General features: G+C 37.2%; 2 protein-coding genes across 7 annotated transcripts; both read right to left on the bottom strand.

Annotated features, from left to right (window-relative positions):
- Window positions 1-436: 436 nt before the first annotated feature.
- Window positions 437-8294, bottom strand: LOC105178846 (probable inactive DNA (cytosine-5)-methyltransferase DRM3). 5 transcript variants are annotated; one of them, XM_011102395.2, is made up of 12 exons: window positions 8139-8294; window positions 7814-7873; window positions 7569-7697; window positions 7213-7309; window positions 6919-6965; window positions 6278-6367; window positions 5690-5788; window positions 4613-4712; window positions 3723-3835; window positions 2884-2986; window positions 2062-2132; window positions 437-1971 (listed from the first exon to the last, which is right to left on the bottom strand). In XM_011102395.2, exons 2-12 carry the CDS (start codon window positions 7814-7816, stop codon window positions 586-588), a joined length of 2238 nt encoding a protein of 745 aa, XP_011100697.1. In that variant the 5' UTR covers window positions 7817-7873; window positions 8139-8294; the 3' UTR covers window positions 437-585. The 5 variants fall into 5 exon arrangements, with proteins under 5 accessions (XP_011100697.1, XP_011100698.1, XP_020555119.1 ...); XM_011102396.2 differs by having other exon boundaries at window positions 8156-8289; XM_020699460.1 differs by having other exon boundaries at window positions 8098-8289.
- A 403-nt stretch (window positions 8295-8697) lies between these two features.
- LOC105178847 lies at window positions 8698-13550 on the bottom strand. Of its 2 annotated transcripts, XM_011102399.2 has the most exons (8): window positions 13297-13550; window positions 12244-12308; window positions 11883-12024; window positions 11678-11751; window positions 11125-11601; window positions 10458-10991; window positions 10120-10332; window positions 8698-9724 (listed from the first exon to the last, which is right to left on the bottom strand). In XM_011102399.2, the coding sequence occupies exons 2-8, from the start codon at window positions 12250-12252 to the stop codon at window positions 9113-9115; spliced, it is 2061 nt and encodes a 686-aa protein (XP_011100701.1). In that variant the 5' UTR covers window positions 12253-12308; window positions 13297-13550; the 3' UTR covers window positions 8698-9112. The 2 variants fall into 2 exon arrangements, with proteins under 2 accessions (XP_011100701.1, XP_011100702.1); XM_011102400.2 differs by lacking the exon at window positions 12244-12308.
- Between the last annotated feature and the right edge of the window lie 679 nt (window positions 13551-14229).

Raw genomic sequence — 14229 nt, forward strand, 5'->3', positions numbered from 1 at the left:
GAGCATAAGTAGAGTGGGAGAAATCCAACAAATATGATCAAATATATGAGAGAAATACTCTTTCATAGCGACAAATAAAGCTATTCATGGCATGTTGCATCTGCAAACTACATACAACTGTCAAGCTCATCTACACTAATAATAAAATCAAATCAAATGTATGCTAAAAGGATGAGCTTCCGCACCTTAAATGGTTAAGGGAACTTCAATTTTTTCACTCAGTTAAGCTTCTATTCCAATTTAAACAAAACTACTTGTCTGACATACTGGAGCAACACGATCTTAAAAGATTCCTCCACTAAACAAATATGTATAACAATTACACAATCAATATGAATAGAAAATATTAAGAAAAGATGAATAAACAAATAAATACAATTAATTATTATTCTTTGTTTATTATTATGTGTTGTACTAAATTAGGAATGAGTAAAGGTTGACTTGAAACATTCTCTTCTGGAATGAGTAATTGGGGGATCACAATTCACAAACATATTAACTCACTTATTATGGCAACATATAAACAAAATAAAACCACAGACGACAGATGATCCATACTACTGCTATTACCACAAGGAAAATGTTTCATCTATTTCTCTCCATTGTAGACCTTACACGCTGCACAACTCGTACAAACTCAACAAACATTGAAAAGTCTAGACCTGTCAGTGCCATCCTATCACTATCTGCTCCCGAATATGGATTCTGACATATCACTATATCAAACCCCCCAAACTTTTTAATCAAATCCTCCAGTCTGCTACTTGATAACTTGTGGATGCTCTCTATCTGTATCAATTCTCCACTCTGTCCACTATTCTCCCACCATTTCTTCACAATTCTGCGCTTCGTTTCACAAGACTCCACCGACACCACACCCTTCAAATGAATGCCCAGTCGGTGTAAAGCAACTTCAGCTCCACCTATTCCACTAAAGAATGATAACACAGTTACCCCTCCAGGAAATAACCTCCTCAACACAGAAAGATGATACCCCAATGCATCTGTCTGGAAAGAGAGTTTGAGCGATCTCAGTCTTTCTTCCAAGCTAAATCCAGCAACTCGGCTGTGATGCAATGGGTAGCCCATAATGCGTTCTAGATCTTCAGGTTCTACTGGGGCCAACTTGTAATTGCCAACCCACACAAGACTCTTTGCCTCACATTGCTGGACAAGTTCTCTCTGCAGCTCAGCTGATGGAAGCCCTCTGGATTCAGCCAACATTCTTCCAAGCTTGTCACATAGATAGGATATCCCACTAGTATCACAGTTGATGTAACTCAGCTGCTTCCTGTTATCCCAGGGTGGCCACCATTTTCTCGTACAGGGTACAGCTTCTTCTATAGTCATTGGTCCCTTTGGGAAAATGTGAAACCTATCTTCAGTGGGAAGATTGTGTACATAGCCTTCCTTTCTGCTCAAGGCTGAGTAGGATTGAGTATTCACAAATTCAGGCTGAAGTGAATACAGAAACTTTGATATTTTGGCCCAAGACTCGTGAGATAAATTTGTGACATTTCCATAAAGAAAATAAGGTAATTTAGCCACCACACTAGTAAGGCTCTTGGAGGGGTTGGATATGCACATTGTAGGCTTTCTATCTTCCTCTAGACTTTCCATAAGGCCAACTCGTCTGTGTAAGGCTGCCACCCGGTTACTGGTTGTGGTCGAGTTTCCCCTTCTTGTTTCTAGCCACCTCCGGCCAACAGGATTGCCAGTTTCTTCCATAAACTCTTGCTTGGGTGTCTTCCAATTGTTTGGTTCATCCGTGTCTTCCTCGTCTGGCATCTTGCCTTTTAATTTTTGAAGCAAGTCAGAAGTCCCAACTTGAGATACGATATCTGAACTGTATTCCTCAGTTTTTATATATAACGAGTCGAAAGGCCGATTCATTAAGCAATCTCCCACCTTTCTTTTTAAAGATCGACAGCTAACTCCAATGCCTGAGTTGCTCAAAGAAGTCGAAGAATACTGCAAAACAGAATTGATACTATTGCCCATCAATAAGAAAGGTGATGTTATTTATGGAAGCCACTAAACATGCTTATTAATGACACTTACCTTACCAGCAGTAGGGCCAGTACCAGCTGCAACAATTGAATCAGCAAGCTCTGGCAGAGGAGCTTCTGAACCTGGAATACAAGCACAGGAAAATAAAATGTTATAAGAGAAGATACAGAATAACCAACTCAGAAAGAATACGAAGTTATGGTAACATGATTTTACAGGCTCCTCGAATCATACGAAACAGAGAACCTTCAAGTTCCAAGTCTTATGTGACAGAATGGTAGAATCCTATTTAGCAAGGTTTAATGGAATTGGCAATCATAGATGAAGTTGAAAGTTTTGCATAAACAAACTATCAGAGACTACTGGTAAAACATTATATCAAGAAAACCTATCTACTGAACAAAGTGCAGAAGATCGATTTTTAGTGATGGCACACAACATACACCAGAACTGCTATTTTTACTGCTAGGATACCCAAATATTTTCTTCCCAGTTTGTACATAACTCTTTCCTTTCAGTTTCCTACTCACGGTAAAGGAGAACATCAGAGGCTTGCAGTGATAAAAAATGCATGCGGAATATGAAACAGAATAGGAGCAGGAGTATGGAGATAACTTTTCACAACCTCTCCAACAAGGAGATTTCCTTTTTTATCACTTAGAGAATCACAGAGAACTTACTAACTATGCTAACTAATACTTTACCTCTTTGTCTATCAAGAGAAAGGCAGAAACACAGAACCCCAGGCGGAAAAGGAAAGAAGAAACAAAAAGGAAGAGAGCTCTCTTTCTCTTATTGTTGTTTTCTTATGCCAACAGGGAAACTTAGTAGAATAAACATCAATATTTTTCAGATTTTCATTAATCAGCTCACCGCATTTTTCAAAAGCTGCAGAAATTTCGTTCTCAGTAAAGCCCATTTCAAGCAATCGAAGCGTCTTCTCCATAATACCAAACAAGGTGTCGTTGCTGTAGGCCTGAAAATTTACAGTCGAACACAGGCATGAGGCAGAAAATACAAAACATAAAAGTGGAATATAAACATGTAAAAACGTTCATGCTTTTTTTCCCTCTCTCTAACTCCAGTTATTCTGGTTTGGAAATTGCTCCTCTGACAAATCTCCAAGGGGATTTTATAAGTAAAATGCAAAATAAAAGCTAACACATTATGAGGAGGATAATCTTCAGGATGCTAGGGTCTGCATAAGGTATCAAAGTGTCCGAAAAAGCTTGAGTTGAACTAGAATAGATGTGAAATCATTCATCAAAAGTAAAGGCTCTTCATGCCAACAAATTTGAGAGTTTCATAACTCAAGCATTTGATGGTGAAACAAGGTGTTCAATCATTTGCTAAAACAGAATCTAACTAGTCTTACTCCCTTCAAACACATTGAACCCCATCCGAGAATAACAATATTCTGCACAGCATTCAACTTCTAAAAGAGATTTTCGAGAAAAGCTTCCTAGTCTACCACATAAAAAGGGATTTTGGTGTTAAGTGTTAATTGCTCTGACATATTACAGACCAGAAATGGTACATGAAGTCTTCAAAAAGGCCAATGCCTCAAGATTGCAAGGCACGACTTAGAACTCTCATCCAGGACTTAATAGAGTGATTGAAAAATTCAATCATTACTTGACTGCCCATGCAAAAAACCATCAGAAGTCATCAAATCAATCAGAAGGTAAAAGAAAGAGGAATCGATCAAATACCTTTTTACTTTCTTCATCTCTTGGAGATGGATGGTTTGAATCTTTGTCATACTTTTTGGCCATCCGTGCAGCAAAGATGAAGTCCATCAATTGACCAATTGAGGCGTGTTTGCCTTTGATTCAACATAACATTATTTGTTAGAGAACAATGCCATAAAAGTTCACTACTAACCTACCTCATAAATACTTGAGTAGAGTACACTATAATTTGGAACCAACAACCCGAGTGCCACAATACTTGGTGTATAAGGAACTAGGTCAAAGTAATCATAACAAAACAACAACATTGCATTGGAAGACACACTATGCCTGGAAAGATCAAACTGTCAAGAGTACAATAGACCAAAAGTTTGTCTTGATGAAAGCGTTGAAAGTCAGATTTTTTTACCCCCCAAATTTATGATCGTACTGAAAGATTCTATATTCAGTTGGGTGCAAAAATAAAACTAGTGGAGACTTATACTCGTTAGATAGTGCAACGACGCACAGTCTCTGTAGAGATAAGACATATTTTGATAGTTTAACATTTATCAAAGCAAATGTTACCATCATATCAGGTCCAACAGATCTGATCAAAGGCTTATCATCTATTATATGAAGCTTAGTGTCATTAGATGGGACAATCTTGGCCCTTTCGGAGCCTTTAATCAAATTTTTTGGACCTTATTTGATGGTAACATTGCTTTGATAAATATTAAACTATGAAATTGTCTGATCCTTTTAGATAGTGTGCGTCGTTGCGCTATCTACCAAGTATAAGTCTCCAAAACTTTTATTAGTGTCGGTAAAGCCATCACAAAAATCCATGTTCTCATAAAAGTGCAAAAATACAAGAAACATGCTTTCATGATTTAGAAACTGAAGTCCAGAGTTCAGACATTTTCACGAACCAAGTTTATCCATAGCAAACCCAACTTCATCCAAAGAGAAATTCATTTTTAACAACGATGCCATTTTCTCATCAGTAATTCCACTGCCATCATCAGATTCCTGTAAGATCCATCATTTCACAAAGTAAGAAACTCAAAGTACCATGAAGAATTATTTGAATAAAGATGAGTAAAACTGAAGAGTCAATTTCATTCTGAAGTGACCACATTACATCTCTTCAATTGCACTCAAGGACAGCTTACCATGAGCTGTCTATCAGAGGAAGGAAAGTTTCATTGATTCAGTTACAGCTTATGTAAAAACTGTAAAATTGATTATCAGGAAGCATATAGCCTCCCGAACACAACTAAAGAGTGTCAAAGTCTCTAAAAGAATGAGCAGCCATGCTGAGTCAGTTCGACATTTTCTACTAAACTCAGGCTCAATTGTATGAGGAGCAAACAAGACGAATAAAATATTTAACGATCCTTAGTAAAGCGACCCGACGACAATGCAGACTTGAGTAATCACTCAAAATAATTGTATTAAATATTACATGGTTATTGTTTGTCCAAAATATTGAAAGTCTCATAAGCAGAACATGTCAATGTAATTCATATCTTTCTCATTAAAGACATTAAACCATTTCATGAATTAGTTATTCAGAGATATCAACAGTACACATAAAGTTGATCATTTTTCCAATGACTGACTAGCAGCAATACAACCACCAGGATTCGCTTCGACTAATTGTAATATGATTTGGCTTTGACCAGTACTGTTGTCAGCAATTAGTTCAACCAATAGACATTTAAGTTGATACAGGAAGTGGGAAATTCAGGTCTCGACGAAACAGTGAGACATATATGGTCATAACAAGTTCGGGTCATCAGTGTTAAAGAAAGCTTCTGAACAAAAATTAATATACAGATCACACAGGAAAAATAAAAGAAATGGAAAAGAAATATAGGAAATAAGAAGGCCATACTGGTCTGCCCCTAGCCAAGACCTACTTTATCAGTTGAACAAGAAGAGAACTTTAATTTAGAACTGATCATCAGACATCAATGAACCAAATTTGACAATATTGAAGGTACCTCTTTCAGATGAAAACCTCTGTCAACATAGGAGTTCTTATTTGTATCCTCGCCAAACAAGCTATTGAGAGAATCTGATGATTCTGATTTATTAAAAGCCTGGTAGATTTTAAAAGAAGTCAGACAGCAACTACAACTTCAAAAAGAGAAGGTTGACTGATACACCAAGGAGTAGCAATCTATACATCCATATCATGAATATTTGGGATCCATATCACGAAAACAGATATTGTTGAGCTAATAATAGGGGGAAAAGAGAAAAGACTTAGTTAAGTACGTAGTACGTAGGACATCCGGAGATGAATCCTCAGGAAAGTCCACATAAAATTTAAACAAATACGGACACATGGTATGGGAAAGTTGAGACCACAGAATATGAAGACTCACAAACATGATAAGGACAATGGGAAATGTGGTTTATGACTGTAACGAATCATAAGCAGAAAACCAGTGTAAAAATTAAACAAATGCAGCTTTCAGTTGAAAAGTTTAGTCCTCTACAGGTAAACCTTGGGAAAGTCAAGCATGATTATTCATCAGCCTGGAAGTCAGATATGACTAAAAGGCGACAACTGAAAAGAAGAGTACCTCTGTTTGGTGAAGGTTTTCAGCTAAATCATTATTGTTTCTGCTGCATAAACCATCATATAAAATTTCTGTCTTTGGTTGCTGATGTTCCTGTTCAATTAAAGAGAAGTGATATAATTGCTCAAACAGAAATAAAAGAACAAGTTCCATTTTGGCAGGTATAACAAGAATTCAACATCTTGGCCAATGAAATGACCAATTGTAACCATTCAGCCGCTGTAAGGAAGATATCAAATCATGGAAATACTTGAGTTGTCTGAACTTATTCAAGCATGAAATTACCATTTCATGAGGGGATTAAGATTCGAATATCATAAAGAGGACGAATTTCAAAAGCAACCCATTTGAAGCAAAGGGATGGGGCTCAGAATTAGGAAAACACAGCAGAGATGGGGCTTGGTTCCTAGAATTCAAAAACTTATATCCCATGTTCCTCAACTAATCATCAAATGCAAGGTATGCCTCTCTTTATCCAAAAATGAAACAAATGATTTTGAAGCTGGCAAGAACCAGAATTTGAAGAAGCAAAGTTAATAACATGTCCACTATCCAAACAACATAGTGCCAGACAACAGTTAGAGCAGAATTGTGTCAGAAACATGTAAAACAATATAATTTCATCTTGGGGAAGAAGCACTTACAGAATATGCAAAGAGAGTCTCTAATAATAACTCAGCATTCCCTTCACCTATGATGAAAATGAAATATTAGTTATCTGATTTGTCAATACTGAATGGAAATGGTGATTACAGATCATAATACATTAGATTTAAGCGCTTCAAATATTGAGGTTGCTAAAGCTTGAAGTACAAAAAGGTTGGAGTCCAGAGACCTTTTTAGCTTAGAGACATGACAACAAGATTAATGACCAAATTAGATTTATAGCAGCTAAAATGTAGGAAAGCTTCAAGGTTGTAAGAATAAGGTAAACAAACCATTTTCCTCAATTGCTTTGTTGACAAGAGATGGCGCAAATCCCATCCCAATAAAAGATGATCTTAAGTTGACTCTAGATGAGCTTGCCACATTGTCCTATAAAAAGTTTGCAGCTCGAAAAGACAATAAACATATCAGTGCAAAACTAGATGCAAACTCCACCAGAAGCATCAAGAATAGTATGTTAATAAGGCAAATGCTTTTAGACTAATGCACTGTAATACAAGACCTTATCCTACACTTGGAATGTAGTATCAGATAGCTTAATCCAACATTCATTTTGAAATAGATGAATTTTTCACTAGCCTCATTGAATTGCAACATTTCCTTGTGCTAGCACCAAAAGTAATCATACCACACCAGGTCTTGAACATGCATCCAGTGGCGGAAAATCATAATTCGAACTCTCATCCTTTGGCATGATCCTAACATCATTTTCTGGCATTAAAGGATCCTCGTCATCTGAAATTTCCACTACCTCACACTACAAAGAGGAAAGTAAAAGGCACTCATGTACTATGAACACTTTCGAAACGTTTCCTATTACCTTGAATGAAAGATTAAAAATTAACTCAAACTTAGACATTCACGAGTGCCTACCATCTAAGACACTTGCGCTTCCCAATAAAAGCAAAATCAAGCTTGTATCTTGCACAAGTCCTGCGTATTAGAAATAAAAACAAATAAAATAAATAAGCAAGAAAGTAAGTGGGCAAACAGAACCGAAAATGAATGTATGAAAATCAGAGTGTGACAAATTGGAGAAGCATTAAGTTTGTGGGTTGGTCAGCCATCGATCATGCAAATAATTCAATATACGAAACCCCCCGAAAGAAGAGAAGGTGTGGAAACAGGGGCGGGGGTATCATTTTCCTTGTCTTCACCGAAATTTTTTAGAAAGGAGATGAAGGATAAGGATGGGTACGAAGAGCAACGACTGACGCCGAGAGACAGCGTAGCTGGTGGACGAGGGCCCGTGGAAAGTCGCGGCCACCGAAGTGAGAAGTGAGAAAAGTGAGAAGCTGAAACACAAACACAAAAATATGGCTTGGCTTCGTAGTGAAATTGCGTCTACAGACCCGAAGATGGACGAATATTTAAGTTTAGTCCCTATAATTTGGAATAACTCAGTTAATATATAAATTACTAATTAAATGAATATATAACATACAAAATACATTACAACACCCTCACCATCACCGTCACCGCTTACTTTTCACGATTCACCATCCATTGGACTCATCTTGTAACAAATTTAAAAACATCTGTTAAGATTTTGAATACAAATTTGTCTATTCCTTACTTTACGTTAAAGAAATCCTAAAACCCTTCTTCTTTGGAATTTATAAAATACTTTTAAGAAAAAAAATTATCAAACACTTTTATGAACTCTTAAAAAAATAACTTATAAAGTCACACTCCAGATCTTGTAAGTTGTAACTTCACCAATTGAAATAAAATGTAATAGCACATTTACAGGGATGTATAAATCGTTTCCGAGAACCAGAAACAATGCCCATTTCCACTTCATAGGAAAATATTCAGCAATAGATGAAAGAGGAGGAAGCATTTAGAATAGTCTTTTCTTTCTTTTTCCCTTTCCTTTTCTCCATATAATTACTGTAACCATTGATGCCAAGAACAAAATACATGCAAAAGAACAAAAAACAAAAACCATCAGTTGTCATTGTGGCAAATAAGAACTCGTCAAAAACTGCGAGCCACCCATGCAAGTACCACCAGTGATTCAACACAGTAGCCATCACCGAGTGTGTGCTGCACGCAATCCACTAGAACTTCACCCGGGACTTCTCAACATCATCCAAACAAAATGTTAAATTTGGACACCCCCATCCACCATAACCTCCTTTTATATATTGTCTTCTTCTATAAACCCCCCTACTCACGCTGAAGAGCTCTGGGATCCAGTGGAATTGTTCCAACTGTCAAAAAGCCTGACGAAGCTGTGCCCATAACCTTCACTGGCATCGACCCGATAGTGACAACATTAACCACCTCACCGTTTGTTGTGTTAGAAACAGCACCACCCCCCGACTCTGGCTCTATAGTCAATGCACTAATTTTCAATTCATCTACTACATTTGCCACTCCATCTGCTGAAACTTGGCAGCTCCCACTGACACTCATTAAGTCGTCACCATTAAAATCTAAGGAGACTCGCCCAGTAGGTGCAGAATGGTTCTTCATTGAGCCATCTGATTCATCCCCTGCTGGGACTTTGTTTAGGTTCACAATAGTCAAATTGGCATCACCTTCAGTACCATTTACATCTCCAATAGAAGGAGAATCATGAGGAGATTGAAGCTTGCGCGGAGGATCTATTAGTGGAACAAGATATGGATTTTCATAGCTCTTCCTTAGAAGCCTTGACCTCTCTTCATGCAGAATCCGCTGTCTATTTTCGTAGTACATGAAATCGTCAAGCAAGGATGTCTTTGATGTATAGTTTTTGAATATTTGCAGCATCTCCAAACCTTTCTTGTAGCATATCTGGAAATCATAATCACAATAAGATTAGGTAAGCAGCTAATAACCTCAAAAAGGGATCAAACCAAGAACCTGAATATCCATATCAGCTCAGTCCTCAACAAGTCAAGACATTAACTCTTGAACTAACCACCAAAGTTGACATGTGGCTCAGTAAAGCAAGAAAGATCCAGATCACAATATCCAATACAGGAATGCAGCAAGTGTGCAAGGTTATAAACGAGTTAAAAGAAAATCTACACTCTGGACTTGCAGCAGACATAATATGCTGATAGAAAGTGAGACTTGATAATGCTTCTTAACATTGCCCAAAAACCTCCCAAGATAGGCAACATATCTACACTAATGAAGAAAGAAAAAGAGACAGCAACAGACCAAGATAAGATGCATAAACATACCTCTTGTGTGTCTCTGCTGTTAGTAACTGGCTTGTTCTCATTATTTTCCAGTATGATGTGCCTAAAGTTGGGGTTCGGTAAATCCTTTATAATGTGCCACTTCACAGGAAAGCTACCACTCCATTTATCTTGCTGCCAGAAATCCATATCTCTCTGGAAATCCACAGGGCCGGTCATCTCAGCAACACCGCAGAACTGGCCACTAGCATTAACCTGAAGTATAAAAAGACATTGAATGAAATGAATACAGAGCAAAAACGTACCAAGTACCTTTAACACAAGAAAATAGATCACAGCCATCACCCAGATGCTTATCAATGTGATAAAGAGGAACTTACAGAAAAGAAGAGAAAGACAGGGCAGTATTGTGAACCCCCCGCCGCTATTTTCTGGGCATCTTCATATGCAGCATTAAGCTTCTTGTTTCCATTAGGTGTAGATGACCACACATTATACTTTATACTCTTGTGCACATCATCCTCACTATATGATTTGATCACAAAGAACTTTGCATTTACATAATCCACAGGAAAATCAACTTTGTTGTACTGGTCCAAAAAGATAACAATGTTTCCTTGTGCATCAGGATTTCCTGCCCTTGCTGTATAGGCTTTAACTATCAACTGATTCCTCAATTTGTTTGTCCTTGGTCCCCGATTCTGCTCGCTCAATGTATCATGGCTGACTCTTACATCATCAGAGGCTCTCTCATAAAGTAACTTGGACTTGACTTTATGTATAGATGCCCGGGTAAGATCACCTGATTCAAAACCAGAGGGTCCATTCTCAGAAGTAAAAGTACTTTTTAGTTGACTACCACCTGATGTAGCCTTCACACGGGGAGCATTTTCTGAACCTTGAGGACCTCCAACCTAAAAGACAAGATTTGAACAGAAGACCACACATAGAGTATCAGAATAAAAAATTGAAAGAAAGGAAGATAGATTGTTGTTTGAGGTTGTTCTTTTTATAAAAAGACAACCACTGTTTGTGCAAGATTCTTACCCAGCGAATTTGTGATGATTCTGGACTCATGAAACTACTAGATGTCATACTTGGCACAGGCTGCTTTCCAGATCCAGTATTAGCTCTAACCCCTTCAGGAACACTTGCAAAGGAATTTCTCCGACTAGAAGCATCCCTCACCGGAGCCGGTGAAAAATTAGGTGCATTTGAAGGTAAATTGTATTTAGCAACTGAACCATCAACTTTATTCACGGATACAGCATTTTCAATGAATGAGTCGGTCATCCCACTTGCAACTGTATCAAGCCTTGATGGAAGGACCAAGGGCACATATGCAGGGGGTGATACGGAATTCTCAAATGATGGAAGGGCATAGTACTGTGGGGGCGCTACAATTGATCCATCCAGTCCTATCATAGCACCAGGGATGTAAGGATTATACGGGTTGTAGGGAGACTCTCCATACCCATAGCTAGGAGTATAATATACATATGGCAGACTTTCATTTGCCAAACCCTGCAAGAAAGAACCATAATCAATATCATAAATCTGGTAAAGAATGCAAATATATGGCCATCAGATAAGGACGCACAGTATACTGAATATCTTGACCATCCAGACCAAAAATCATACGGTGGTCATCCCAGTCACCGGTTGATTCAATTCCTACCAAATACAAAAGAGCATATCAGTTCACTCAAGATGCCACAGGTCATTAAGGTAACTCACCCAATCCATAAAGAGTGTGAAATCAATTTAACTTCAACAAGAAAAACATGGATTATACAATTCATTACCTGTACAGATGTATCCATAGCTGGTGGCAGTTGGATAATACAAACCCTGGTCAAGAAAGTAGTCAGGGGTTCCCTCGTTATACATGGCTCCGAATCGTCCAAATTGAGCAGTAGACTGTGGGTTTGACACAGTATCTTGAATCTGGGAAATCCAATATCAGATGAATAAACATATTAGAAGAACATACATTCTGATTATTGGAGACCACAACCACGCCCCTCATTCCCCATGCACGCAAAAATATACGAAGAAGACAGTGCAGAGAACCTGCCAAACCACTAACCCAATCTACATCGAAAACTCTTGTCATAAGATTAGATAAAAGGAATATCAAGTCATCCAACTATCACAGGAAATTACCAGATACATATCAGCAAGTCCTTGATCAGGAACATTGTACACTTCCGTCCCAGGACTTGCCACCCCTACAGAAACATATGATAATACTTAAATACATATAGAGCTCAATGAGAAACAGTGACCCTGATGGAACCTTGACCAGAGATATCATATTGACAAATTACACATCTGATGAATAAGCCACAGCCAAAGAACATGAAGCACAAATGATTCAGTCACTTGTTCTCTTCTCTCTGGGGAGAGGAACACCTTCCTCCCAGCCCCGTCCTTGCCATTCCCGCTTTTGGACTCAGGGGCCAAGGAGAAGGAATCGGGAAAGGCAATTCCCTCCTCCCACCAATTAGTTGAACAAGTTAGGACCAAGGTGCTCTAATACTTATTATAGACTTTATAAGAGAGTGAGAAGCATGTAGATATTGCAACATTCAACAGCATAGACAATCCTATTTGCATATGATGAATTGATGATCAGTTAACTATTCTGTTGTATAAAGTATAAACAGAAAGTCCTACAGACTAGAAAGTATATACTAACAGAAACACATTTCAAATAATATGGTGCACAGGGACAACCATTCCTAGCAGGAATTGGCCAATTAATCACCACAAAAGCAGTTCCCACTCAAGCATACTTAAAACTACAAGCCAAGCACCCCCAAATTTATACAAAATCCCAAACCACAATCTCAATAGGAATTTCTCTTAATCAAAGAACCAATTTCCCACAACATTCAAGTCAAACCCCATGAAAACTTTTATGGGACAAAAGTAAGCAAGACAGGATCGAACCCAGAAAAAGTTATTTGTCCCTTAATTCTCAACTCAGCCAAAACCAGAAACCCTTAGAATTTCCCAAGCTAAAAAAAGTTCGCAACAGAAATAAACTATAAACTGCAACACGATAATAAATATAACGTAACAAAACAACATGAATGCTCAAAGGCAACAGAAACTGAAAAAATATGCATATACAGCCGTGAAGGCATCGGTATCACAAGGAAGGGAATGGAAAGGCAAACAGAAAAAGTATGAATATTAGGAGAGAAAAAGTACCAGATAGAAACTAGCAGATTCAAGCCATGGTTGACCCAGAAAGCAGCTGGATCAAACTTGAGAGTGGCTGAATAGGGGTCTTGATTTCAAGAGACATGAGTATTAAATTCTTGGATTTTGTTTGTGAGAAATGATTATTATTAATTATTATAAATATTATTGGGCACAAGAAGTGTTTAATTTTTTCAAAAGTAGACGCGGTTAAGAAAGAAAACCCTAGAGAGAGAGAGAGAGAGAGGAAATAAAAGGCGGTCGAAAGCGGAAAAAAATGAAAGCTTGAAAAAATGTTGGGGAGAGAAAGAGAGAGATTTGTTGGCACAAGCTGCACAACACGTAGAGGAATCCAGCGCTTGGCTGGACTCTTGAATTACTATTATACCCTTGCCTTTCAAATTTGGGGCAATAACTCTCCACCCCAAGATAAGGCTACAAAACAATAATATATTTAGTCTTGAGGGTTTTGTTTTTTCTTTCTTTCTTTCTTACGTACTAATAATTTGTGTTTTTTATAAATATTATTTATAATAAAATATTATAAAATTTTATTTTTTAATAAAATATAAAATTTATAAAAGATAATGACCAAAACAAGATGAAAGAATTTTTTTAAAAAAAAGAATTGATTATGATAAATAATGAGGATGGAAAGTTAAATGAAAACTTTAAAAAAATTAAATTAAATATATTAAAAAAAAAAAAGAGTGATACTAAATGGCTTTCTCCCTTAATATACAGTACAGATAATAATAATAATAATAGTAAAAGTTCTTCTTATTTCAAATTAAAAATAGAAACGGCAACACATTGATGAAATTGAGGGTATATATTTTGTTTGTGCTCGTCACATCAGCTATTACATATTGTGATAGTAATAATAGTAAAAGATATCTTCAGTAAAGAGATAAATTGATGAATTAGCATAATTCTTCTACA

Source organism: Sesamum indicum, unplaced genomic scaffold (assembly GCF_000512975.1).
Source record: "Sesamum indicum cultivar Zhongzhi No. 13 unplaced genomic scaffold, S_indicum_v1.0 scaffold00109, whole genome shotgun sequence".
Lineage (NCBI taxonomy): Eukaryota > Viridiplantae > Streptophyta > Magnoliopsida > Lamiales > Pedaliaceae > Sesamum > Sesamum indicum.

Excerpts from the sequence above, each read along its gene's own strand:
- LOC105178846 (XM_011102395.2), bottom strand. Across the intron at positions 3,836-4,612 it reads GTTTGCTATGGATAAACTTG|GCAAACACGCCTCAATTGGT; the intron begins GTTCGTGAAAAT and ends GTTGAATCAAAG. Across the intron at positions 2,133-2,883 it reads TGCAGCTTTTGAAAAATGCG|GTTCAGAAGCTCCTCTGCCA; the intron begins GTGAGCTGATTA and ends CTTGTATTCCAG.
- LOC105178847 (XM_011102399.2), bottom strand. Across the intron at positions 11,752-11,882 it reads CTATGGATACATCTGTACAG|GAATTGAATCAACCGGTGAC; the intron begins GTAATGAATTGT and ends TGTATTTGGTAG. Across the intron at positions 10,992-11,124 it reads AATCATCACAAATTCGCTGG|GTTGGAGGTCCTCAAGGTTC; the intron begins GTAAGAATCTTG and ends CTTGTCTTTTAG.